Consider the following 27365-nt stretch of genomic DNA (forward strand, 5'->3'; position numbering starts at 1 on the left):
ATTAAAAGCTGAATGGGTCCATGAAGGAAAATGTTGCTGGTTCAAAAAGGACCAAAAAGCCCAAAACAGTCGTCAAACAGTAAAAACTCACCTGAGCTCACCTTAGACCTCACGTTTATTGTAAAGAGTAACAGCCAATTCTAACAATCAATCTCCTTAAAAGCTTCTCTGATTGACGCTCGTCTTCCCGAGGATTATTTTAGAAGTCGAACAGGGTAGATTTGGGTTAACTTGTAAAACATAACTTTTAAAATCCTGAGCATTTTACCTGGTTGGCAAATATTCAGCAGGCTTCCCTGTCTCATTGAGAGGAGACTGGCAACGAGAGAGCGATGCGTTCGCACACGCGGGTGTACCCGCGGGTGTTATTTTGCGCGTTGTTCACGCGAATTTCTCGAACCCTGGTTGTTCAGACTTCCCGATATAATAATTCAAACCAAACCTAGCTATCTTCCCCTTACCAATCGAACACTTTAATTTTACCCCTCTTCTTTCAAACCCCTGGGTTTTCGTGCATAGAGTGCAACTATTTTCTTTTCTTTCCTTTAATAATCTCATGAAAACTGAAGATAGCCTAGCCCATGAGCTGTATCTAAAGCCCTGAATGCTCTATCCTGTAAAATCGATGATAAATTAAATTTGTATCTCTGGTAACTGAGTTTCTAGTTTGCAACCAAGATATTGAACGGATTATGAATCTAAAAGAACCTAAAAGCGCATAAAAACAGTGTTGCTGAGTCTAGAAAGCTAAGAATAAAACCGCATCTGAATTGTTCCCTTGCAAACAAAGATCAGGGGCCCCAAACGAGGGTTTCCTCCAAAATACGACGAAAACACTTTTTAGGCTATCCAGTGTACTTTTAGGTCTCTAGAAATCTATTCTAAGTGGTGCTACAAAATTTTTATCTGTTCGGTCATCGTAGGGGAACTTGAGTCTTTTCGAAATTACAAGGGCTTCAGTATGATTTTTCCGAATATTTGAGGTGCAATTTAACGTTTGACGAAAGTGAAAATTTTTCTAATTCCTCTCTCCATTACATTTTAGAATCCGAAAATTTGAGCCTTTTTCTAAGAAAAATAGAATGACCTGGGTAGTAAAATACGAAAAATTGAACTTCAGAAATTCGTAGGGAATTTATATTAGATAAGCTCCGAAATCTGTACATGAATGGAACGTTCATCTAGAAAGTTTTAGCGATCCTCAATGAAAAGAAAATTATAGGCAATATTTATTTCTCCCGGAACAGATATTTTACAGAAAACAGTCGCTGGGTGCCCCTGAAAGATTCTCGGGAATAATCTGGGAAAAGTTGAATGCTTTAAAATTTGGTTCGCTGTAAAGTTACCTGATTTGAAGAATTCTTCTGCGAAGTTCCGTAGGAAGCGGCCAAGAAAATGGCCAAAGTCATTAAGAAGAACAGACGAAACATTTTCAGTATTTCTTAGTGGAACTGACCGTATTCACAAATGAAGCAGTATATGAATGTAAGCTTAGAGTTCCGGAGTTGAGATCTCTCTCATGAATACAAAACGCGAAAATATACGAGATGGAAGGCCTATTGTTATTATGTTTTCGTTCGTGACAGATTAGACAAAGCTGATCTTGGCATTGATGCATGACTGACCGGGTGTAAAGTCTAAACTGTTTAGGACCAAGAGACAACCGTCCATGCCAGAGTGGGCTTCCTGTTGTTTCCCCAAATACCCTATCCTCTTTTCTCCTGACTACATAGTAAATTCCTCTCCTCTGATCTTCGCCCCGATCCAGCCCTAAATCAAGATTTGGATCCGCCAGGAGCCGATTACGATTAGGTAATCGGCTCCCGGATCCGCCGATACAAAAACACGAGCAAAGTTCGGAAGGAAGGGATAGGACAGGGAATTTTTTTTAAGTCCCACTTGAAAAATGGTGTTGAAGATTATATGACCTGCCTAGACCCATGCCTAGAGATATTTAGTATTTCCCTGCCATAATAGCCTGCGTTGCAAGCGCTGGGCCGCTGGAAAGAACGGGACTCGCGAGGGAGACAAGCCGCGCGCAATCGAGACTCAGCATAGAAACGAGGTTGAAGTACATGTAAACGACTGTTGGTGATTGACTCTCGTAGCGAGCAGTGTGCCCATGTTATTTGTTCGAGATGCAGGCCATGCAGGTAGGGAAATTACCCTCAAGTATTCATATACTGCGCCATTTACTGCCTGTTCATATTCAGTTGCGCTAATGTAGTTAATCAGAATGAAGTTGATTTAGAGTGACACTACTTAAACGTGACCTGTAGGTTCTGAGGCCGATGCATGGTCATTACGATCGGAAATGTGATCCTTGTTGTCAAAGTATGGATGTAAATCCCGCCAAATTCCGAAAATAAGCACCTCCATGTATAAGCCCCTCCAAATATAAGCCCCCCAAACTCGTAACGCAAAGAACCCTCCGTTAAATCGCCCCACCAAATATAAGCCTCCCGGCGGCTTATACTTAGAAAATTGCCCTCAAATACAAAGTAAAACGAAGCAAAAACGATAAATTTCCTTCCAACTCTAAGGCTAGCTTAATCGATTTTTAAACGCAAATATCCCTCCGTAGATAAGCCCCTCCGAATATAAGCCCCTCAAAAAGGGCCTTTGAAAAATGTAAGCCCCAGGGCTTATTTTCGTATTTTTACAGTATGTTGAGTGTGTACCACTTTTAAAGCTTAAGGGATAAAATATGCTTAGTCTGCTAGAAAAATAACATGATCACTATACCCTCTCACTTACAGTTTACTATCATTGTCTACCGCCATTTTGTCGTCTGAACAACGATGAAATGGCGACATTTATTAAAAACAGATAGAGTGTACGAACTTTATGCTAAAGATACAACAGAGAAGATGAAAACAGTCCTGACGTTGTGTGATACAGATGGTGATGGGGAAAATCTGTGAAAGAATAAACATACAATCCCTGCCGAGGAACTGAACAGTCTTCACCTCTAATTCTTTGAAAATGTGAGGAAACTCGACATGGTAGACATAAGACATTCTTTTTTTGTTAGGAAGCTTATAACTTGGGGAATATGACGTTTCAAGCCTTTGTTTACGAGTAGCTCTTTGAAACTACTTGAATATTGTAGAAGAGTTTTTGTCTTTCCATCGCAATTTGCACTGCTCAGTTTTCCTACTTGCAGTCCGTTTTACATAACCGATTACCATCATAAGCCTCGCGATTATTTGTCATTCCATCTCTGTTTTTCTGCAAAGGTTTGAAAGTGCTGACGAAAACTTGTGAAAAATTGATCGAGTAAACTAGTTTGACAAGTTTTCATTTCTGACCAATTAGCAACAGTGTTGATGAAAGTGTGCGAAAACTCGACTCATGTTAATCTGTCACACATTCTCGTCATAAGTACAGTAGGCCAGGCAAGCGTGCACATTTACTGAGTTCTATTTTATACTCCTTGAGTTGAATAATAAACCTCTTATTGGACAGTCTAGTGTGTAGTATCGTGGGACATCTTTACTTGTCACTTGTATTTTGACTCACCTACAGGCTCGCCAAAATACAGTGTGACTCGTAAAAATGTCCCATGATACTACACACTAAATATTTCATATCCTATATAAGCTGTAATTTTAAAACCTTATGCTTACAAATTAACCTACATTGTATTTGCAAAAGTTGTCTTAAAGTGCTCTGTGTTTATTTTTGGGAAAAGACACCCTACCTTATGTAATTTGTAATTTGTTTCTTTTCTCTCTGGTATTATCCCACTTAGGGGGTGGCCATTTATGCTTATGATTTCTGAAAATAAAAAAGAGCGATCTTATTGGCTTTTGAGAAAGTCTACTGAATATGAAATGAAATGTCGCTTATGACATCTCTTCAGAAAACGCTGAACTAAACTAAGATCTGAGTCAGACATTGACTTTCTTGTGATACATTGATAATATTATTCTTTCTTGTAAAGAAAGTTGAAGTGCTCATACAAAGGTGAGGAAGAATTCCAGACTTCTACCTCGCAGTCTGTTTGGTTCTGCAAAGTGTTGGTAAAATTCGCTCATTGTCTTTCTCATATTTTGCAATCTTTGGATGAAGCTTTTAGCGTGCTGGTTAAAATTAATAGAGTTATTCTCCAAATCATGTGAAAGATCAGGTTATGTTAACTTGAAGGATATACTCCACAGCTGCAACTAATAAAATAATATGAACACCTGATAAACATGACCATATTTGGGAATGTGATACAATAATTAAATTAGCATAATTTCCTGATTCAAAATTGACTGGCTGTGTACTGATTATGTACTTTGAGCCAGATATCAAAAGAAGAAAATGTAAAAAAACACCATTTGTCTACTAATAAGACCTTGAAAGGACAAAATGTCTCCTAAGGTGTGAATGCTGGCTCAAACCCTGCAGTAAATTATATTAAGTTCAAATTATAAGTGAAACAACAGCACCCATCTAATCAGCCCATCTTACAATAAATTAATTGTTAATTATTTTATTGTAAGTTGCTGTATGGTGCTGATAGGTGCTGTTGGCTTATTTGTTTAAAATGAAAATCATTGTTTTTTTGCAGAAACGTGTCAAGTTACCATTGGTAAACCTCAATCAACACATAACCTGCAAATTGTGCAATGGGTATCTTGTTGATGCAGCAACCATAACAGAATGTCTGCACACTTGTAAGTCCACAAATTTACATGACTTTCCTATTGACCTAGTATGAGGGATAGACTAGGGAATATTGGCTAGAGATAGCAGCTGTAGATTCTGTGAACATAAACGAGGACTTCACAGTTTCTCAAAAGTGGCAAAACACTCACTCACTCACTCACTCAACCTCCTCATCCCAGCTGGGACAAAAGGCCACAATAAAACCTTGGCACTTTTAAGCCTGTCATCCTGAGCTTTGGCCTGCACTTTGCTCCATGTCTCCTCCAGCTCATTCCTGATCATCACTATTCTCCACCAGGTGGATTTAATTGGCTGCCGCCTCTTTTCCTCCTCTCATTTGGAGTCCGATCTCATAGCTGCAACTTTGAATTATCAGTGGGCACTAAAGTCGAGGGCATCACTTTCTTGTATTTAGGGGTGATGTAATATAAATCTTCTTCTTCTTGTGAATAACACTGATTTCTTTCTTCCTTTTTCCTTGCTTGGTTCAAAAATGATAAGAACAGCTTAAAAGGTAATGAAAGATGCCTGCAGTACACAGAAATGTATTTTGAGGTCTGTTTCCCTATAAATCAACCATCTGTAAGAGCTTAAATTCCAGCGGGTCCAAGCAGCTTTCACTTCTTGCTCATCTCCATTTTGTTAGAGGATGACTTGCATGGACCAGCAAGAAATCCTACTTGTCCGGAACTACTGGATAGGACTTTTTTCGACCCCCAAATCATGTCATTATTATCATAATATTTTGTCCAAAGCAATAATTAAAAATATTCATCAGAGCAGTGTTGGGTGCAATTAACTCTTGAATCAAGGGGGTTGGGGCACTTTGTAGTGAATACATTGTATTATTAAAGGTATCATCCTACCTTCAGAACCGTCTTCATACAGATTGCTCTTAAGCGCTTCTAGCCCTACACACTGTACTATTTCTGAAAGCTTAATGGTTGTAGATCATACAGCTAATTTCTTTTGAAAAACGAAAATGCTAATGCATTTCAGAAATAACAAGCTTTCTGCAAAAGTACATGTCTCTGTAAATTTAAGTCCCCAAAGTCTCTGCAGAGTAACATTTTTTCAAAAAATTATGAATATTGTTATCATGGATACCTTTATTATTCTGTGCCAATATTCCTCAGTACAGTCCAAACCAGTACTGAGATCAATAACATGTTTTGATCTATTCTTAAATATTTTGTCTTACATTTTATGATTGTTAGTTTGTAAGAGCTGCCTTGTGAGACATATTGAACTTGTTAATCGATGTCCAACATGCAACACTGTTATTCATGAGACACAACCACTTTATAATATCAGGTAAAAATGAATATTAATTTTAAGTAAGTTGTATTTTCCACTGGCTGAGGAACAAAATAGGTGGAAAATGTTTTCTCGCACACCGCTGAGACCTGGGCCCAAGGGGTTGTTTTGAGTCATGTGCTCGTTGTTGTTTGTCAGTTGCTTTTTTGCTGTCCGCCTTTGCTGATGGAAATTTCAGAGCACAATAGTTTTTTCGAGGTTTTATCACGAATTTTGTTGTTTTTTATGCTGTACCATGAGTGCTAAGACGCTTAGGTCAAAGTCTCAGTCTGGAGCAATTCTTATTCTTTATGACTGTAGTGAAACCCTTCTCCAGTATTAATATTGATAAATATTCCCCCAGGCAATCAGGGAGACCATGATCTTGAGACTAGTCTACATTGTTCTATCGACCAGAGGCTGCTCACCTGGGAGACCTGCTGCGGTTATTAGTACGACCGGACACAAAAATCATTGTCTCCTAATCACTTGCGGTTTTGCGATGATTGCAAAGTGTCTGAGTTGAGAGCTTTACCAGTAGCTGTAAAGGTTTTGGCTTTGTCAGGTACAATCAAAACTGGTGTGCCTCTTCTGTTGATGATCTTAGCAGATCCCACCAGGTGGGATCCCGCAATCTCACGTTTCGGTTTTGGAAAAAACATATGTGCTGGGTATTCTGGACTTTAAATTCTTTATTCATATGTTTCTCCTATGGTTGTGGTTATATTATACTAGAAATGATGTGAATCACATTCTCTTCACAGACTTGACAGAACTATGCAAGATATTGTTTACAAGCTCCTTCCAAGGATTGAAAGGGGTGAGCTAGCATTAAGAGTAAAATGGTTTATATTAATCTTTTTCAAAACTGATTCAAGACATTGCCTGAAATATCTCACATGAAGTGATCATAAGACACTGACTATCCTATTAGTTTCTGTAAGTGTCTGATTAGATGATACAATTAATTGAACCTTCCACTTTTACCCCGAGTTTGGTCAATGTTATTTGTCACCTTAATTTCAAAATCTGTGGACACAATTCTGTTGTTTTACTTTGTAATTTTTTTCTTTGGATTTTAACGGAAATAAAATTGATTTTTTGTGATTTTTCTGGTAAGCAATATCCAGGGGTGAAGGTTAAATAATCAGCCAAATCTAAAATACCGGTATTACCTGGAATAGTTAAGAATAATAAAGAGAAGGAAGGCCAATAAAAAAAAATCTTTTTTAAAATGATGACTTCTGATTCCAGAAAAAGAAATACTTTAGAGAATGTGAAATGTGTAAGGTTATATTGGTGTGTATACTACAGGTATTGAAAAGGTGGGGGCGGGGGCGGGGGCGGGGAGGGGGGCAGGGGCTCATAAATAATGTACTGGACTGATTGACTAAAGCAACGTCCCTGGTGCTTTGGGCTGTGGTTCATCTGGCCATTGAAAAAATGGCTTAAGAAATTACTACTAACTGTTAAACCCCATGTGCGACCATGTCTCATAAGCAATCACCTCCCATATTAAATGACCATGCACCCGATTAAACAACAAACACTTTGCCCATCAAAGCCCTATACCGGTAATAGCTGGAACCTCACATAAGGGAAAGTGAACAAGTTTGGGGTTGTTTTAGCCTCATGTACTTGACCGCCAATTGCCATGCTGTCAGATCTCTATTTTTACTCTACAAGCACTACACAGAAGGACTTTCTTATGTCAATGTCCCTTTTGTACATTTGTGTATTTGCTGTAGAAGTTTTATGCAGCCATTGGTAATTCTTCAAATGAAATTAGTAGATGAGTCACCACACATGCTCCCAGAAGAGTCCCTTGTGCTTTGATTCTCATTCTCATAAGTGACCCCCACCCCTCCCCTCCCTCCTATTAATGGGACCACTGAGGCTGTTTCATGTTTCTCCAGCTAGTCCCTACAGAAGCCTGGACTGAACCCAGAATTTAAGTAAACCCAGCTACATGTATTTATATAACCTTGTTGATTAGTGCATCCTGTTTCTTTGATTTTAGAGGAAAGGCGCAGAGAACGCAAGTTCTATAAAGATAGGCAGATACCATATCCAGCCCCCAGAGGTATTTCCGCTTATTTTAAGAAATGATAATATTATTATCCATTATTGTCAGTGCTTAAAATAATTAAAATCTCTTTTTTTTTCTTTTTGGTCTGACCCTGCTCCAACTACATGCATTATCATTTAATTGCTATAATGTGGAGTCAAGAAATATTTTATAAATTACAATTTAAATCTGTTGTTTTTGCTCATTTGCATGTACATCACTATCCGTACAGTTATTGTTTAGACCATTTCTATGGCTCTTGTGTCCATTGCATACAACACAGAGAGGAATTACCTTATGTAACAAAAAGAAGGTCAGGTGTCAAAAAATAATACTTATTATTGATAGTTCTGTTTTTTATTGTTTGTTTGTCTTTTTTTCTGTTATAGTTTGGCAGGCTTTATCTGTACCAGGACCATCAAATGCTGTCAAGAAAAAAACAGCATCATTACCCAAAAAAATAAGCAAACCAAAAGTAACAGAAAGCTATCATAGAACAGATGAACAAATCTCTCTTCAACTTGAGACGTTTAGGTTAGTGAAATAATTGATAAATTAATTTGTGATTAAACCCTGCCTTTTGATTGTTGTGAGATGGAGGCTGTGTGGCAGAGTGGTTAACACCTCAAACTCTGGATCTGGAAGTCTGGGGTTCAAGCCTCACCTGTCCCCTTGTTTCCTTAGACAAGGAACTCTACTCCACTTTGTCTCTCTTCACCCAGGTGTATAAATGGGTACCAGTGGCATACTGCCGGGGGGGGGGGGGGGGGGGTAGCCCTGTGATTGACTAGCATCCCGGCCAGGGGGGAGTAGCAATACTCCTAGGCATGCTTCATTCTAAGGAAACCAGAATAAGCTCCTGCTGTTTGTGGGCCTTTGGCTCGTGTGTGCCTTTTACCTTACTTTTTTACCTTAAGTTAGTTGCGAGATGAAGTGATACACCTGTATAGATTATTTAACTACGCCTTAAGAGAGCATGGAACTGTCTGGAAGATAACATTGTTTCCGTAAATGAATACCTGGAAAAGATGCAACAAATGTACACCAAAGCCACTGCAAGATGTTCACTTCTTTTTTTGACCAAATAGAATGTTATCAGACAGTGTAATAGCAAGTTCGCCCAGGGGTGGTTTTTATTATAAACTGGGGTTCCGCTGTATTATGTACAAATTGAGTTCAAGCTATGTACTGTGAGTTACAGACCAAGTTTTTTGCCATTGATTTATGGCATCTGTGTGAAGTGCATTGACCGTAAATCAATGGGGAAAATGAGAATCTGTAACGTTAAGTATGGACTGAGAGTATGAGGCTAGTATTTTTTTTTTTATCTCAGAGATTAATTGGCACGTGGGAAAGGGAGCATGTTAGGGAAGTATACTGAAATATGGCCGGCAACAATCACCAATGCACGTGCTTACCGGGAGATGTTATACACGTAATAAACAACTACTGATAAATTAACAATACTGATGTTTAAGAGCAACTGTCTGTAAAAATCGAGCAAAATCGAAATTTCGCGGCCACAGTCAAAAAATCGTTTTCGCTCATATCTTGTCCATAGTAAGGTATTAGCAAGTAACTAAACGTGGTGTAGTTTGTTTTTGAAAAGACCGCTTCGATTGGGAGAAAATCGACAAAATCAGTTTTCGAGGTCGGTGACTTGAAAACCATCAAAAATTGAGGCAAAATGAGGCGTTGTCAAAACTTCGCTCGCCAGCCAAAAGGAAGCAAGCGGGGTAAAATATTCACCAATAAATCAACTTGTAAAGGGTTTTACTGCTAGTTTGGTGGTGATTTCTTATCTTAGCGATAATCTGGAAGATAAACAATTTTATTTTAGTTTGGATACTTTTTCAACTGATCGAAGTTTAGATTTAGGCTGTAACTTGCGTTTTAAATTATAGGCATGTGCTACACCTTGGTTTTACCTGAAACTCAAGCTATAAGCTATTTAAACATTGTGCTAAAACATATGTAAGAGCTGGCTTGGGTAATTTAATTTGAGCTTCAAACGAACCTTCTGAAGTTGAATAAATTTCGCCTGAAATATGAGACTTTGCAATGATCGCGGGATCGTCGCTTTGTTATTGCTCAACAAGTCACGAAAGCTTTACGCCTCCACTAGAAAGTTAACTCACAATTCCACTTACATTTAAGAAATCTGTACTGAACATTTTTTTACCCCGATGCTTTTCCCGTTCTGGTTAACTGGCATCTTGTTTTCTGCTGATTGTCAGTCCCCAAGTCGAGAATCGTGTTGCTTGAAAGTAACCCCAGACAGAACTATTATATTCACAGTATTGCAGTCCGGCTTTCTTTTCAGTCGATCGAAATTTCACATCCATTGCCATTGAAATATTTTAGGTCTCACAAAAACTGCAATTTTGATAGCGAACTTTCGGGCTGCCGATATACCTTTGGTCTTAAAACGTGATCAGAGGAGTTGTGTGACAGCGGCACCTGAAGGATAAACACAGGCTTCCCAAACTAATTAACGAGGAGATAAACAGATAAGGGATCCAGTGGTTATAACGCTGCGTCACATCGAAAAATAATTCAATCTAGGTGATAGGATTAATATACTGTTAAGGAACAAAAGATACAAAATTGTATATAAATTTATTAAATGTTTGTAATATATATATTTTTTTTTTCATTACAACTGAAATGTTTCGAAAAGTCATCCGCTAGCTGTTTACTGTACTTAATTTAATTTTACGACGCCATCGGTTTTTGACACCTGTTTAAATATAAAAGTTAAGAGAATTTAAAACCAGTTAGTTGCAATCCGTCGAAAAACTATCATGGAAAGTGGTTGTTCGTTTGTATCGATTGTGGGAGGCCACTGTGGTCATGATAGGAGAGACAGAAACAAAGCAACGGGATGCATTCCTCTACTTGGTTGTCAGCGAGATATTAACGGGCATAGAGAAATGTTTGCGTTTCATGGCATAGTTGATGAAATTGATCTTATTCTGGCGAGGGCATCCATCTTTTCCTCTCCACGAAATATTGACCAAATGACCATATGTCCAGCTCATCGGGCATCGCTGGGTATTGGATGGACACGCCGAGTTCCGGACAAATGCAGAATACCATCAATATTATCAGGTCATAGTAAGGACGTGAGCAAAAAGCCAAAAGCGGATAGAGGTCTAAGCAAAGCAGGTTCACAAACAGTGCTGCAACAGAGTGGGATATTTCTTCCTGTTGGGTCAGGTTTGTATCCCTTTTGTAACTCTAAAAAATAAAAGAACTAACGCTAATGTACTTCTTCAAAAAAAAGTTACTTAAGGTGATTCCCTAGTTTTGCACTGCGCATCTCTTACTGCGCATAACAAGATGGCCACCGTAAAAAAGAGCATGTGAAGTAATATTATTAAAATGAAGTTGACTGAAGAGAAACGCTATTGGAATTTTTGCTTGCTGTTGTTTCTTGCCGAGGTGAGACTCAATGTGTTGGGAATGTGCATAACGTAAGCAGTACGCGTGTTGCTGAGTTCGACCTCCTCTCGGAGAACCTCGATAGTGGATGTTTAACTTGTGCTTACTCACTTTGATTTTCATTTTAACACTTTCTTTATCACATTGTGTCCTAAATGTGATATCTCGATGTAAATTCTGTAAAAACGGATTTTTTAATACTTTCTTCCCCCTTTCACATACATTCTATTTGGAAACTCGCCCCAGTCCTCTCTCAAAATCGGAGAAAATGCGTTTGGTACACACTTTCTGCAGCTCTACCGCAGAAACGAGTACGGTGACCCCCATTTTTTATTTCATGATTTTAATAAGGACAGTGCTTCCTTTCGATGAGAAAAAAATTGGCACAAATCTATGTTCAGTTTTTTGGCAATTTTACTAAATTGTACGGATTGAGCCATCACGGGTCGAAAAGCGCGCGTCCAATTTAATTCTACTTTGGAGGGTAAAGTAAAAACAAGGGCATTAAAAGGCATTTTTCTGGTACGTAAGTGGATAAACAATACATTAAAGTCAAATTCTGTGTGATGTCACATGCATCATCGAAAAAATCTCTCCTTTTTGTCTAGGTTTGCGCTGCCCGCGGTTTTTGTAAAAGGGTCCTAAATAGCCGTATTTGTCAGCATTGTGACTTCAAAACGAGTACGGTGACCCCCACTTTTTATTACTTTGTTATCATCTTCTTGACTTGTTACATCAGTGTACCAAGTTTTAGCTAAAATCTATGTTAGGTTCTTTTACTATGGAATCACCTTAAAAATCATCTTTACAAAGGAAAATAATTTAGCTGAAATTAATCAAATTAATTTCATTTTATCTGCAGAATTCATTTTCGCTGATTTTTTTTAAAAAAGGCGTTAATACACCTGTTCGGTTTTAAACTTCGGGCAATGTCAAATGTTTTTTTTTTTTTTTTTTTTTTTTTACTTGAATGTGCAATCCTAATTAAAATAGTGTGCTTACTGATATTTGTAATCTCTTAGGGGTATGCCCTAACTGCAGAAAAATGTTGGCTGGGAACTGGAAACCTGACACAGAAAAAACTGCAGAAGTTGCGTTTGACGATTGCGAAGTAACATTTCAAATGGCGGAGATGTCTTTGGTAGGATAATCTTTCTTGACCTACAAATTAATGTCACACAGACGGAACAATGTAGATACGTGAGAGACGTCGAAAGTTGTGTTGAAGTCAGGAAAAAAAGGAAGCGAGGATTGTTAAGTATCTCTCTTCCCTTCCACCCCTTTATGCATTTGGCACACAGGCTAACTGGTAACTGTCTCCAAGTCACTTTTTCCTAGGAAAGGGGTTGAGCAGCCTCGTTCCCAATCCCTCTCAAAGATGGACCATGATGGGAACAAGGTTCTTTTTTACATTTACAGAATACGTGGAAACTATTGTCAATTCCGCAAGCAAATAGTAGCACTTTCAACCTCTTCCTCATCCTACCAGCAGAGCTTTTCTCTCGCTTGCTCGATTTTTGAGTACTCAAGAAAGACTCTGCAAGAATCGAGTAAGATCTTTTGTTGAGCATGCGCGGAATGTTGCCAGGATTTAGTTTCGAATCCAGGCCTAAAAGCTGTGCGCTTGCTACAGCGGGCTTAGTTATGACGATCGGTTTATCAAAAAACAGGTGCTCTCACTCGAAAAAAAAGTTTTACAAGAGAAAACAAGATTGACTAGTTCAGAAGTTTGGGCTTTGGTGACTTCAAAGGTTTGACGGGATTTAGGCAGACCTTCCTTGTCTCCTTCTCGATCAAGAAGGCAAAAGGAGGCTCTGTTCACAGGGTGCCCCTACCTCCCCCGCTCCTTTTATAATTTCAACACAAGCTAATCTGTATTATAGTCAAAACAACTCTAACTCTCAAAGACTTATCACTTTATGATACCTCCAATTTTACATACCAAGTACGTATATAAAGTATATGATATGCAGAGCGAATTGTATCTTCCATTAATATGAAAAGAGGATTGAATTAATTCATTCTGCTTTTTTGTTTGATTGATCACTTGATTCATATTATTATCTGTACTTAATCTACAAGACTAACATGTCTTTTTATAACGTGGGTCAACAGTCTAATCAATCAATCCATCAATTCGTCCGCAGGATCAAACAAGTGACACAGTAGGTCAAGTGGCAGAAAGCACACCATCGTCCTTCCCCTACCTTGAACTACAGACCCCAGCAACAAGTATCTACTCGCCGAACGAGGCAAATGAACATGTCGAACGGGAGTGTAAACCACTTGAAATGCTAAACACCTTTCTAGAAACCCGAGACATAAGTCCGGTGAGATTTCCTTTGACGACGCAATGGGAGGAGGCTAGTGAACGAACGAGGCGTCGTCACTTACGCAAAGCAAATCAAGCAGTTGATGCTGTACTAGAAGAAGTAGCACCAAATCAGAGTGGACAGCTTTGGAAATCACTTGTTGCATCCAAATCTTCCGATGAAAACCCTAGTGGTAACCAGCGTGAGCCTGTAGATGAAGTGCTTATGGAGGCGTTGGCTGAGTGCTACAGGAATGCGAGTAACTGGCAAACCAGGAGACAAATATTGTCTATAATGGTAGACAAGGTTTCATTCAAGACACTTAAGAAATGGATTCCCAATCTGACGAGGTATCAATTCAGTGAAGCAAGGAAGCATATCCTGGTCGAGGGTAGAGGTGTAGCACTATCACTTCAGTCATCCAAGACACGAATGGCGGTATCCCAAACTCAACTTGATCATTTTTTGGACTTTATAACGAGCACCCATGTCATCCAGGATCTTCCCTTCGGGCAGAAATCAATAAAACTGTCAACAAAGGAAGTCATTACAGTGCCTAATGTTATTCGTATGATGGTGCCAGAGTCCATTGTCAAGCAGTACTTGGCTTATTCAAGCGAAAGTGGCTTTACAACACTGAGCCGAAGTACACTCTTGAGAATTCTCAATGTCTGTTCTGCCTCTGTGAGAAAGTCTCTACAGGGTCTAGATTATATAAGTTGTGCTGGCAGTCAAGCCTTCGACGATCTCCATGACGTAGTAAATAGATTGGGCGATTCATTTATGGGAATGACTTGGGCAAGGAAACAAAAGGAGCAACTTAAGTCCGCAAAGCGTTATCTAAAGGGCGACTTTAAGGTAAACTTCAAAATAACTTTAGTCTGTGTATATAAGAAAAATCGCAATAACACTAGACTTCACAATTAACAAGCTGAAGCTAGCGATTGTGCCAATCAAAGATACCAAAAATGTCTTTGAGTCACTTACCCAAGATTCTCTGGGGAACGAGCAGGAGAGGATTTTGGTGATGATTCAAGCAGCAATGTTTTTATGTGCTTAATTAGTGCTAGTTGAAAAAGCTCGCGCGTGCAGACTTTCACTTTAGCTTAATGCGATTTGTCGTTCCTACGCAGTTTCAATTTAGGAGAAATGTAAAAATAGCCTAGTGAAATAAAACTGTGCGCAGAACCAGTTGAGGTGATCGTTTGGTTAAAAAAAGTCGAGTTGCATTTTTGCTTAATGCTAATACTTCAATTGCGCAGAATCGGTTAAGGTGATTCCCTAGTATTAAAAAAAGAACTGAACATAACATGCATGGATTTTCCATAAAACTTAGATCACTGTTGTAATAAGGTAAGAATACGTCTTAAAAAGTGGAAGTTACCGTGCTCATTTTAACTGTAACATGCTGACAAATATGAATATATAGGCAAATGAACTGTGCGCATAACAAAAGTCAACAAGTAAGCAGGCTTCTTTTCAATAAAGCTTGCGATAGTGCACAGAATTTTACTTTGTTCAACCTACGGCTAACGAAAAATGTCTTTGGAAAGACCGGTAAGGGGCACTTTGCTCGTTTTTGAGGTAGAGCTGCAAAGGGCTCATCACCTGAATTCCTTCCGTCTTTAAGCGAGGACTGGGGCGAGCTTCAAAATGGCAAGAACGTGGAAGGTGGATGAAAACCTTGGAAAAAACTTTAATGGATTTCTTTTCTCTTTGATCGAATTCATTTTATTGCCACTGTAAGCTCTCTTTCACAGCGGGTGTCTTGTTATGCCAAGTGAAAGATGTCCAGTGCAAAACCAGCGAGTCACCTTAACCGTAACATTTGATCTAGGGTAAGTAATTTATTTTATTAATGTCTTTACAGGTGCATGTTTCTAAGCAATCCAACATTCCAGATCATTGCAGAGCTTATGCACTAAGCGACCCTAGGGACAAGGATTATCAGATCATTTGCCCACACGATCATCTAGAAACCTGTGATCGCTGTTACCTAGTTTCTTCAGTTCTTGCTGAAATACATGACGCAATCGAAAAGATGTCTGATAACAACGTCTCTAGTGACGTGGTAGAAGAGGTGAACTTCATTCAAGGGCAAGCTAAGCAAAACATCTGGGCTTGGAAAGCTCACCTGCTCCGCTGTGTGAATCAGGATGAAGCCCGAATAGAGGTGATTGATGCTCTCGATGAAAATTCCGTACTCCTGGTTCAGGACTGGGCCATGAAGTTCTTGCCAAGAAAGTTTAGAGAAAGCCAAAGTGATTGGTTTGCAAAGCGGGGTATGCCTTGGCACATTACTGTAGCTACTCGACGAGCGGAAAACCACGAATTGGAGATGATGACATTTGTGCATGTTTACCAAACCTGCAACCAAGACAGCTGTGTGGTGCTTTCCATTATGAAGGATGTTATTGGAAAGCTAAAGTCACAGCTGCCTCATCTGAAAACTGTCTTCTACAGACAGGACAATGCCGGCTGTTACCACTGCGGGGCTACGATAGTGGGGGCCAGCTTTACAGGCTGTGCTAGTGGAGTGACTGTGAAACGCTTGGACTTTTCAGACGCACAGGGTGGTAAAGGCCCATGTGATAGAAAGGCGGCTTCAATTAAGTCACACATGAAAATCAACCTTAATCAAGGGTCTAACATCGAGACTGCCAAGGAAATGGTAGACGCTATCCAGTCATCGGGAGGTGTTCCTGGAGTTGACGTTTCATTATGCATCTCAGCGCAAGACCCAGCACCGTCCTTGAATGTAAAGATTGCAGGAGTGAGTTTGATTTCCAATATTGTATACAACAACGGAAGCCTGACCGTCTGGAGAGCGTATGGAATAGGGCCTGGTAAGTGCATACGTCTCGAGGACCTCGGTATTCCACAGTTGGTGCAGATTCCAGATCTCGTGAAATGTTATGAGGATACAGCCACAACAATGCCGAATGCACACTTTATCAAAGTTAAATCCAGGCGTCAACCTTGCTCAGATAATTCCCAGCAATGCTCAGATACCGAAGAAGAGACTGTGACTGAGACCTCACCCGCTCTTCATACATTTTCCTGTCCCGAGGAAGGATGCATGAAAGTTTATCAAAGATTTTCTTCTTTACAGCACCATCTGGACCTCGGAAAACACGAACGTGCTTTGGAGCATGAAACACTCCTTGACAGAGCAGCGCTTGGTTACGCAGAGAGGCTACGAGGTCAGTCTGGTAGTGTACCACAGATTGAGCAAGTGAGAAGGCAGCTAAACCTCTCGAATCAGCCTTTTTTACCTATGGGTTGGGCCCTTAAGTCTAGTCACGTAAAGCGGACACGATTCACAGAGAAGCAGAGAGACTACTTATCCAGTAAATTTCGTATTGGCGAGTCAACCGGCCAGAAAGCAGATGCAGCCTCGGTATCCAAGTCAATGATGACTGCTAGAGACAGTAATGGAAACCGCCTTTTTAGCAGTTCTGAATTTCTGACGAGTCAGCAAGTTTCAAGTTTCTTTTCAAGACTGTCCTCAAAGCGCAAACTTGAAGATGACGAAATGACGGAAAGCGACTTTGAAGAAAACCAGAACGTTGAAAATGAGAAAGCCTTTGACGAGTTGAGAAGTGAAGTTCTTCAAGAGGTTGCCCTTACTCATCCAATATGCTATGACAGGTATAACATCTGCGAACTAATTGCAAATTCAAAGCTATCAATCTTTGCAATTCAAATGCTTAAGGATATCTGTGAACACTTTGATATACCAACAACGGACATCAAAGTAAAGAGAAAAGCCCCTTACATTGACAAGCTGATCGCCTTTGGAAAAAACTGCACTTGTCAGAAATAATTAAGATCGGTTTTGGTTAAAAAGGCATTGTAACAGTATTTGCGGGGGAAACCCGGAAGGCTTGCATGTGAAGAAAGAAGCACGAACTTGACCTGGCATAGTGGCCATACATTCAGCGAGCAATGACCCAGTTGTGAGCAGTGAAAACCCGATTCACTCAAAGTGTTTTTGTTGTGGACAGTTTATTTTTGTCTTTAATGGAACTGTGATATCGAAGACTTTGCAACCTAGAGCACTGAACTTAAAATAGCAAGATCTTTGACGATTGACAAACCGTCTTATTTTAAGAAATATTACAAGTTTTGGCTTCGTCTTCGCGCATCGGTTTCCCTACCCCCTCCAGGTGCGAATGATTTTGATCTGTCACGCAACACAAAAAGGTGTGAAGCATGAAGAGCACACCTGCCTGGCAGTTATTAAGAGAGGTCTATCAAGATTTCAGCTGTTTTAAGGCCTAGGATTTTTCAAATGCAAGGAGTATTAAGGTAGGATAAAGAAAGATATGCTAAGTTCAGTCGGAGGTTTTGAAATAATTCTCTTGTTTTCCCGAGTTGCGATCGTGGGTTGCCAGCCGATCCGGCACAGAGTGATCAGTTGAGAATAACTCCAAATGAGGTATAAAAAGTGGCTTAAAGTTACTCAGAAAAGAAGGACACATCGGGGTAATAAATATTCTAATACAACGCTTTGAACAAGTGCAATTGCGAGTAAAGATTCTGTCGAAGGACGTCAAGCTTTTGTGACTTGTCGAGCAACAACAAACCGACGATCATGAAAAAGTCTCATATTTCAGGCGAAATTTATTCAACTTCAGAAAGTTCGTTTGAAGCTCAAATTAAATTACCCAAGCCAGCTCTTACATATGTTTTAGCACAATGTTTAAATAGCTTATAGCTTGAGTTTCAGGTAAAACCAAGGTGTAGCACATGCCTAAAATTTAAAACGCAACTTTCAGCCTAAATTTAAAATACGGTCAGTTGAAAAAGAACCCAAACTAAATTAAAATTGTTTATTTTCCAGATTATCGCTAAGATAAGAAATCACCACCAAACTAGCAGTAAAACCCTTAACAAATTGATTGATCGGTGAATATTTTACCCCACTTGCTTCCTTTTGGCGTGCGAGCGAAGTTTTGAGAACGCCTCATTTTGCCTCAAAATTTGGTTGTTTTCCAGTCGCCGACCTCGAAAACTGATTTTGTCGATTTTCTCCTAATCGAAGCGGTCTTTTCAAAAACAAACTACACCACATTTAGTTACTTGCTAATACCTTACTATGGACAAGATATGAGCGAATTTTAATTTTTGACCGTGGCCGCCGTTTGCTCGATTTTTACAGACATCTGCTCTTAACTCCTCTAGTCTTCCTGTCTGAATAAATCACCCAGACATACATCTTTTTAAAAGAACTTATATCATGTGTGTTAAGAAGAGGCATTATACAGTATATCTTACATGCCAGATGTAAATTGTCCAGGCATGTAATTAGCACTGTTTTGTGGACTTTTTTCTGAAAGTATTTAGCCAGCTTAGCCATTGCGCACTCGCGTGGCATTGCTTGCTTGTAGGCTCGAAAATAGCACTATATAAATCAAGGGTAATGTAATGTATGAAATAAATAAATAGATATTACTATTACTAACTATAACTAACGTCATTTCTAGGTGGCTGGATGATAATGTTATTGTTTACTTATTAAAATTGCAGAGATGGAAGTGGTGGCCCAGCAAAAATACAGGTAAATGTTAACGTTGTTTCTTTTTTAGTTTTGAAATAGGTCAAGAAGCCATTGGAGTCTCATGAAGACTTGTATGCAATGTTGAACAAATCAGTATTGACGAAAGTTGAAATAAATGACTAATTGATGCACTCTGGCTGCACTTATTTACACCATAAATGTACCTGTGTTGTTGTTAGTCGTTTTTTAATGGTTCGCTACTCTCAAAAGGGCAAGGAGGAGGGTTTAGAACTTAAAGAATGTTATAAAAAGGGAAAAACGTATGCAGCATTTAGGGAATATAGGAGTGAACTTTTTATTTATTGACTGATTGATTGATTTATTGATTGATTGACTGACTGACCGATTGACTGACTGACTAACTGAGTCACTGATTGATTGATTGATTGATTGATTGACTGATTGAGTGATTGACTGACTGACTAACTGACTGACGGATTGATTGATTGATTGATTGATTAATTGATTGATTGATTGATTGATTGGTTGGTTGACTGACTGACTGACTGATTGATTGATTGATTGATTGATTGATTGGTTGATTTATTATTTGATTGCAGCCACTTCAGAAGAAATACATGAGACTCTCAACACAAGTCACCATTGGCTTAATACAAAGATTTTTGGCAGCTAAACTACATTTGGAATCTGCCAACATGGTAAAAAGATTGCAGTTTAGTTTGTCACTTTCAAACCTAAATCGCTGCTCGTAAGACGTTTCGCGCCAAAAGTGAAACGCGCCCACCTGAAGCCGAAACACGCTTGTATCACTTCGTTTTCATCCGTATTCTAGACTTTTTTTATTTTATCAGTGCTCGTATTCATGGCCAATGCAAAATACGGCTGTTTTGCAGTCTACACCTGTGGTCAGAAATGGTTATGGTGGAAAAAATACAAACAGTCACTTTCTAGGAGACCAAGAGATAGATAATGAAGCGAGACAAAATTTCTAAAAGCAAAGGATAAGAAAAAGGTGCTGTCGAGTTTTTTCCGTTTTGTTACTGTTTCTCGTCTTACTATAAATTCGTGCCTGGCTCTATGAGGATGAGTAAACGTATGATTTTTACTCTGTGTATAGATTGCAATTTGCAGTCCGCCTTTGAATGCGTCAAGTTCTCTTCCGTGGGCATACGTCCTCGTTTATCGCGGCTGGCGGCTGCGTCTCCTGCCTCTCGCGTGCCACGGTTAAGCGAAAAGGAAAATAAGAGACTACGCAGTCTTCTGATCGGATAGTGTGGATATTAGTTGTCCTTGATCACATTGTTCGTTATACAACTGATTATAAAAACGTCGTCGCTCGAAAATTATAAACCATGAACGATGGGACCTAATAGATATATCGGTAGAACTTTATTAGCTTTGCAAATTTAAAGTTCTTTTCAGAAAATTATACATGATTATCGAAGCTTTTCGCGACGGGATGCTCGCATCTTCACCTGTGGCGGGCGCTTCAGAGATCTCTATAGTTAAAGAGCGCAGCCATATCGCTAACCCACTCTTGAAAATCATGAGATAGGATCCAAAAGTTTTTGTGGAAGACATAACAAGACCACGGCATGCTATAAACAACTTACTCCAGGGAATTGCAGCGACACGAGCAGCTGGTGAAAATGAAAAGTGCTGTTGAAAGAATTTTGGACTCGCTTTGCTTATGAAGGTATACCCATATCGTTCATGGTTTATACTTTTTAAGCGACAACGGTTTTCAATCAGGTATTTTCAGTGTAACTCACACACTCGTTAATGACATATCCTCTTTTAGGTAGGTATCCTGTTTGACAAAACGGAAATGGGGAAAGATTTAACTCTAAAATACATCAGCGAAAATCTCTGCACCCAAGAGGTATGGTTATTATTCTTTTTGTAACTAAATTTTTGCTGACCATTAGTCACCTATGATGCCCTTCATGAGGGAAACGCAGCGAAGGGTTCACTCCTACCTGTCCCTCTCTCGGTCTGTAAGGATGGGTAGGAGAGGACCCTGGGAACGAGGTTGGGCGAGAAGGAGAAAACGGGTGAGATTTCGCCTCTCTTCTTTCTCCTTCCCATGCTCGTTTGCGCTTCTTTACCAGTCACTCGCGTGTCACTCACGTTTCGCGCTCGCCTCTCCTCTAAAAACGAGGCGCCTTAGGAGGAGGCAGAGAAAGAAGTGTTCCGAGCCTTGTTTACTCAGGCTCACAACATTTTTTTTCTATTTCAGGAAAATTCTTCTGGACCACTGATTCTTCATTACAGAGCAGTGGATGTAAAAACTTGAATCATTGGGCAGTGCATGGTGTCAGAAACAGAACAATTTCTTCTTGCTTAGCACAGTTGATTAATACTCACGTCAGGAGAGTAAAATTGCTGAGGACATTCAGAGCAAGATGTCCTCCTTGAAAAATTTCGTGCTCAAAAAAGTTTTTGAACAAGTCGCCTTCAGTCCGCATTCATCGCTGCATTACCCCGTTCCCCATCTTCAAGAAACTTCTATTATGTTGCATTTCTGTACATTACTTTACAACTTACCCCTCATACTTTATGACCAATCACACATCTTGTTTAGAAGGCTAAAAGTGTGTTTACAGAAAAACAAGAACATCCAGTAAAATGTTACCGAGAGTCTTTCTCTAAAGCAGAGCTAGCAAAACGCCTCTAGGTGTGTTAAATCTACTTAACACTTGCCTGAAAGACTTGGGATATCCAAGACCCACCCCTACCCGTAACCCGACGTTGACAATAGCTTCCTACTTAGAACAAAATGTTGGGTTTGGGGAGGGGTAGGTGGGCAGTTTCTCCAGAATCTCACACTGATCCAAATCTTTCCAAGGGGAGGAAGGGAGGGAACGAGCGCTAATTGACTTCTTGCGAAACGTAGGCCCTTTTTGAAGAAAATGACCTCCCTTGAAATGTATTCAGTAGCTTTGCTATTGGCCTGAGAAACAAGCGTTTCTGGGGCGTTTAGGCGGGTTTTGGTGCGCCAGCGAGCGCCCCCAAAATGCAGTTGGTGCAGCCTAGCGAATCTGAATGCTTCTGTTTTAACTTCCGTTGTCCAATCTGTCTAGTCAGAGCACTGAGAGAGAGAAAATCTCAACTTTCGGTTGCCATTTTTTGACGTCCGGGACGTTCAACGTTCTCGTTGCGTAAGCTCCCGATCGGGTTAAAGGGTGGGTTGGTTATCGTGTCTTGCATTACGTAGCACGGTCCGCAAGACCACCAAACTACTATTAACCACAGCGTGTTTAGTGATTGCCTTGGTGTTGTTCTAGTGCGTTGATGGTCGGCTAGGAAAATGTCGAGCCAATTTCCTGACCAATCGCAGGTTTAATCTATACAATCCCGACTTATTCACAACCATTTTCGCACCATAGTGTTCTAAAGCGATGACGTCGTAAAAAATATAAATTGGGGAAATTGTGGGATTTGTTGGGATATTTTGAAAGAATAACATCTGAAAGGCCGTTCTGGCCACACAGTAGCATTATGGGGCAAATTGTCTCGAAGATTCTAATCCCGTTTTGCTCTGATGACTCTACACAAATCCTTCTAAATTTGATTCGGTTCGTGATGTTACGAGCTGAGTCGAATTTAGAAGGATTTGTACATGGAGTCATCAAAACATAACTGGGCTAATTTGCCCTGGAATGCTAATTTTTGGCAAGTAGTCCTTTTGGATGTTCTTTCATAATACCCCGAAAAATCCCATAATTTCACAAATTTAATTTTTTATGACGTCACACTTTACTATTGCCTTTGAGTCAGATTCGTTGACTGGATTGCTCGACTTTGTGATTGGCTAGCCCTGGCTGGAGCAAAGAGTAGTGTTTTTTTAAGTCTGACCATAATCGACTGAAATTCATAGCTGAAAGGCTAATTTATTCACAAACTGCCTGTCCTCCTAGTTAAAATCTTTTAACCTTTTTCTTGACCCTCTAACTTCCCAAGAGTGCTAAAATCAAAATTCCTATATTTTATGCGGTAAAAGATGAATAAATTAGCAAATGACGGAAAAATATACCAACCATGCAAACAAAAGCTGAAGAAATTTCATCTGAATTGTCCGAACATGATTTTGTGCACGCTCAAAAGTTAGAGCTACATTCGTAAAAAATGACTAAAACTACATTGACTCAGCGACACGCATCTGTACACTAATGATCATGGTTGTAATTGCATTGTTTACATAAGCTTTACTTAGTCTTAACCCTTTTAAACGCCAACGGAGATCAGCATCACATTTCTCCTTACGAGGCCACAGCTCAATCACCCATTAAGGTCGCGAGAATAAGGAAAATGGTCAACAAGTAACGTGGGTGGTTTGACATATGTTCTTCTCTGACACACGGTTACACATCGTTTAGTATTTGTAGCTCAACAAACGTGGAGTGATGTTTTGGCAAGCTGTAACTTTTTGGACGGAACATAGCGTATCAACATGGTGAACAGCCTATTTTAACTTTAAAAATGGCATGATACACTTCTTCAACGTTCTTAGAAAAGTGAACGGATGGGGGAAAGTGTGAGAATATGCATGTTAAAGGTAGGGTTTAACCCTTTAAACCCTAAGATCAGAATTTGCTTTCCCATTTGATGCCCCTATTCATTTCCTACAGAAGTAGTGAGGAGAAGTTGAGAAAATATCAAGCAAATTCGTCTTGCGTGATCATGTGTGTAATTCTCATGACCACTCTGTTTTACAAAGGATTGATATTACAAATGAAATTTGATGCTGATCACTCTAAGGGCTTAAAGGGTTAAAGAGATGAGAGTCGGAACACCATAGGCCCTATGCAGCTCACAGTCACATGACCTGCTTCAAGCAAAAAATATAAATATATGAGATAACTTAAACAATACTAGAGATGGTCAACAGAGCACGAGAAAGTTAGCGAGGAAGCCGCCTCTAAAGTATTGACACGTACGACTAAGATTTTAGGGGCTTCAGAAAGTCTGTAAAATGGTAACGGTTTGTATAAAAAAAAAAGCGACTTTTCCCAAAGCTATAATATATATATTTAGCCACAGCTAAAAGCGAAGCTCCCATTGATAAATTTATAACTTAAATCAAACAATAATTTTGTATTCCACAAATCAGTTAACGTAAGGGCACATTCATGTGACTTTTGAGGGAAAAGCTAAGTGATTTTGGAGTGAAACAAATCTTGTATCGAGTTGATATAGCCTTATATGTACACCCAAAAAATATTCTTCGGTCACATTTAAGAGCAATGATGGCTCTTGATCACAGTAGATAAGGCGTGCAAAACAAATTCTTGGAAAACAAATCAGACCGAATTTTTTGCGTTCGACAAGTTTACAAATTCTTGCCAATAAATCTGGGTGCGTGCAAACCAATCTTATTTTTTTATACACCACATCTGAGGAGAAAGAGTACTATGAGGCGCTGTGTTTATCATACAGACCTCGAACAAAATGCAGTATTTCACAATACTTCAAGGCAAATTGCATTCATTCAATATTCAGGACCACAGAGGCACGCGTGGACTTTTAATTAGCGAAACCGTTCAAAAAATTTCCAAAATCACCTATACGGTCAGCCGGTTCTAACTTTTAACAAGCGCCAAATTTGCGAAGAAATTTTAAAAGAGTTACGCTTCAACGTGATAAAGAATTTATTGAGTCTATTTTTTATTAACGGTTTTATAACGATGTGTAATCTTAAAAAGCGTTTGATACGCTTGGCATTTTGAGTACTCCTGAGAGCGATGTTTATGAACGCCTGAAAACAAACGGTAAAGCGATGAAAATTACACTTTTGAGACTACCAAAAATCAATAACGAAAAATAATTCGATAGAACATTTACAGAGACAACAATTTTCATTCACGAAAACAAATGAGTATTTAAGTGTGTCTAAGAATCCTCAAGTCTTTACTAGTAAACTTAAAGTTTATGTTTTAAGCCGCCGGTTTCCCGCGGTGTTGGCTGTTTTCAAAGATGAACTCACGAAAAGAAAATCGTTCAAAGCTTTCTTTCTACAGCCAAAATTATAACCAAATATTCCTCAGAAATTTTTTTCTTTCTATTTAAGGTGAATTAATATCGACTAAAGGCTTTTTAAAGTTCTGTAAGCTTAAACTTATATCAAACCTCATACGAGGTCAGATCAGTGTCTCAGTCAAATCTTAATACAAACGTGCATAAACTAGCTTCATAAACTGCGCCGCTGGAATTCATGAAATTAGATTAAATACAATAATTACTCAGGCTTACCATATTTCGAGAAGCAGCTCCTGAAAGCTATAAAGTAAGGCAAGGATCGCTTGAGCCTTTATAATTCTCGTACGCATCCTGCAAGGTGAAAAACAAAAACGATGCTATCCGAAATCGGATTATCGGCTTTGACAAGCGACGCATTTTTCAACCAAAAACCCAATAAACAAACCAGCCAAGAATAAGAGAACACTCTTAATAGCAGCTGTATTTCATTTTGTACATCCAGTGGAAAAAGACAGTTAAAAACATCACAAGTTGACTCAAAACTCTGTCAGCTTCAGCTGTCAAAGTAAACAACTTTCAATATGCTGCATAAATTTTACGCATGAACTCACCTGTCAAATTTTAACCAATCAGAGCATAAAAATTGGACGTGGAGCGTGAACAACTCGTGACTATGGTAAGAAAAGGTCTTCCCCGCCTGTATTTTAAAAAAACTGGCTGAATTTTTGCGTCTGAAGTCAGTTTCAAATCAAAATCGTAATAGTGCGGGGCGATACCGTCATAAACACAACATATTTGATATGAATTTAAAACAAAACTAAACGTGAGCCTGCGATCATTTGAAAACGAGTAAATTGTCAGCGGATAACTTCAAAAAAATACTCAACCTCGATGGGTCAACACCTGAGACCGCGATTCGGTCACGTGATAGTGGTCAGCGGATACCCTGTTTTGACAGCTGTCAATTGATGACAACATTGATGTGCAATCAGCTTTCTCCTGGGCTCCCAAAGTAGCTAGAAAGTGTGAGAGTAAACATTGGTATGCCTGTGGTGCGGACGGACGGTCGGTCGGTCGCTCGGTCACGTGATTACCAAATTTTCTGGGATGGGTAGATTTCCTTAGCTATGGGGCTCCGCCCACGCGCGCTTCGCGCGCGCGTGGAGCTCCGCTAATAATAATAATAATAATAATAATAATAATAATAATAATAATTTTCCGTCTTTTAAACCGTCATAAGACTGCACTGTTAAGAGATTAAAAAACCTAAAAATTAATAGAGCCACTGCGTGTTTTATGCTCCTTTAAGTTCTGCTGTAGGTTCTGTAACCCCGAGCTACAAAGAGCCTACTCCTACCTTAAAAGAAAAAGCATTGAAGCACTCTTGTAACATTGCATAGAAATGAATTGATCGTTCGATCAGCTTCCGAATATTTCCATCTTAAGATTATACTAGCCTGTGAGCAAGCTCTCCGGGGCGCTCTGGCGGCGGTGGGGGGAGGAGGAAGGAGAGCTTGACACTACGTCTCTGGAATTTGAATTCCACCTCCAATTCCCCTGTGGCTCCTCGTCGACTGAGCTGTCAAATTTTCGCCAATCAGCGCGAGGCGGAAACGAACGCGAATGTAAACAAACATTAAAAGACACATGCCAAGGGTAATGACGCCATTACTAATGTCATCTCCGCCAACTAGCATTTTGCATTGCATTTTTTGCCGTAGATATTCAAATTCCAGAGACGCAGTTGCAAGCTCTCCTTTCTATTCCCACCCCGCCGCCAGAGCGCCCCAGGGAGCTTGCTCGCAGACTAGATATATACAGTCATAATGTCCTTCCCACTATGTTCTCTATTCATCTCAACATTTACCCTTGTACATTTTTAGCTTGCCGCGTTTCAATTTCATCCTTGGGGCTGATTTCACTTATCTCTGCGTTTGTAGGAAAATAAAATTTGCATCAAGGAGCAACACATACATCACTCACTTAACAACGCTATTCCAACTTGTAACAAACAGAAGACAAAGTCTACCTATGCGGGTTAAAAAAAATATATGTATTAAAAAATAAATTCCGAAAAAAAAAA

The 27365-nt window shown here is 39.4% G+C and overlaps 4 protein-coding genes across 4 annotated transcripts in view; 3 read left to right on the forward strand and 1 right to left on the reverse strand.

Annotated features, from left to right (window-relative positions):
* Positions 1–21719, forward strand: part of LOC140933382 (polycomb group RING finger protein 3-like) — a 58157-nt gene extending 36438 nt beyond the window's left edge. Inside the window, exons 7-10 of the mRNA XM_073382931.1 lie at positions 19312–19342; positions 19903–20001; positions 21105–21185; positions 21543–21719. Coding sequence (XP_073239032.1) covers positions 19312–19342; positions 19903–20001; positions 21105–21185; positions 21543–21599 — 268 coding nt within the window. The 3' untranslated portion in view covers positions 21600–21719. The remainder of the gene's footprint in view (positions 1–19311; positions 19343–19902; positions 20002–21104; positions 21186–21542) is intronic.
* LOC140933376 (uncharacterized) overlaps positions 1–27365 on the reverse strand; it is an 86139-nt gene that overhangs the window by 2891 nt on the left and 55883 nt on the right. The window lies entirely within an intron of this gene.
* Positions 2090–8570, forward strand: LOC140933008 (polycomb group RING finger protein 3-like). Its single transcript, XM_073382513.1, has 6 exons — positions 2090–2153; positions 4562–4667; positions 5877–5973; positions 6720–6775; positions 7976–8038; positions 8413–8570. The coding sequence occupies exons 1-6, from the start codon at positions 2139–2141 to the stop codon at positions 8568–8570; spliced, it is 495 nt and encodes a 164-aa protein (XP_073238614.1). The 5' UTR covers positions 2090–2138.
* Positions 16004–17605, forward strand: LOC140933011 (uncharacterized). The gene has a single exon (XM_073382516.1). It carries the CDS (start codon positions 16004–16006, stop codon positions 17603–17605), a length of 1602 nt encoding a protein of 533 aa, XP_073238617.1.

This window comes from Porites lutea, chromosome 4, assembly GCF_958299795.1.
Source record: "Porites lutea chromosome 4, jaPorLute2.1, whole genome shotgun sequence".
In the NCBI taxonomy this organism is placed as follows: Eukaryota; Metazoa; Cnidaria; class Anthozoa; order Scleractinia; family Poritidae; genus Porites; species Porites lutea.

What these genes read in the sequence shown, in the direction of transcription:
- LOC140933008 (XM_073382513.1), top strand. An exon ending in CAACCACTTTATAATATCAG is followed by an intron (nt 5,974 to 6,719) that starts GTAAAAATGAAT and finishes TTCTCTTCACAG; the next exon opens with ACTTGACAGAACTATGCAAG. An exon ending in CCTTCCAAGGATTGAAAGGG is followed by an intron (nt 6,776 to 7,975) that starts GTGAGCTAGCAT and finishes CTTTGATTTTAG; the next exon opens with AGGAAAGGCGCAGAGAACGC.
- LOC140933011 (XM_073382516.1), top strand. Translation starts at nt 16,004, where the DNA reads ATGAAGTTCTTGCCAAGAAAGTTTAGAGAAAGCCAAAGTGATTGGTTT.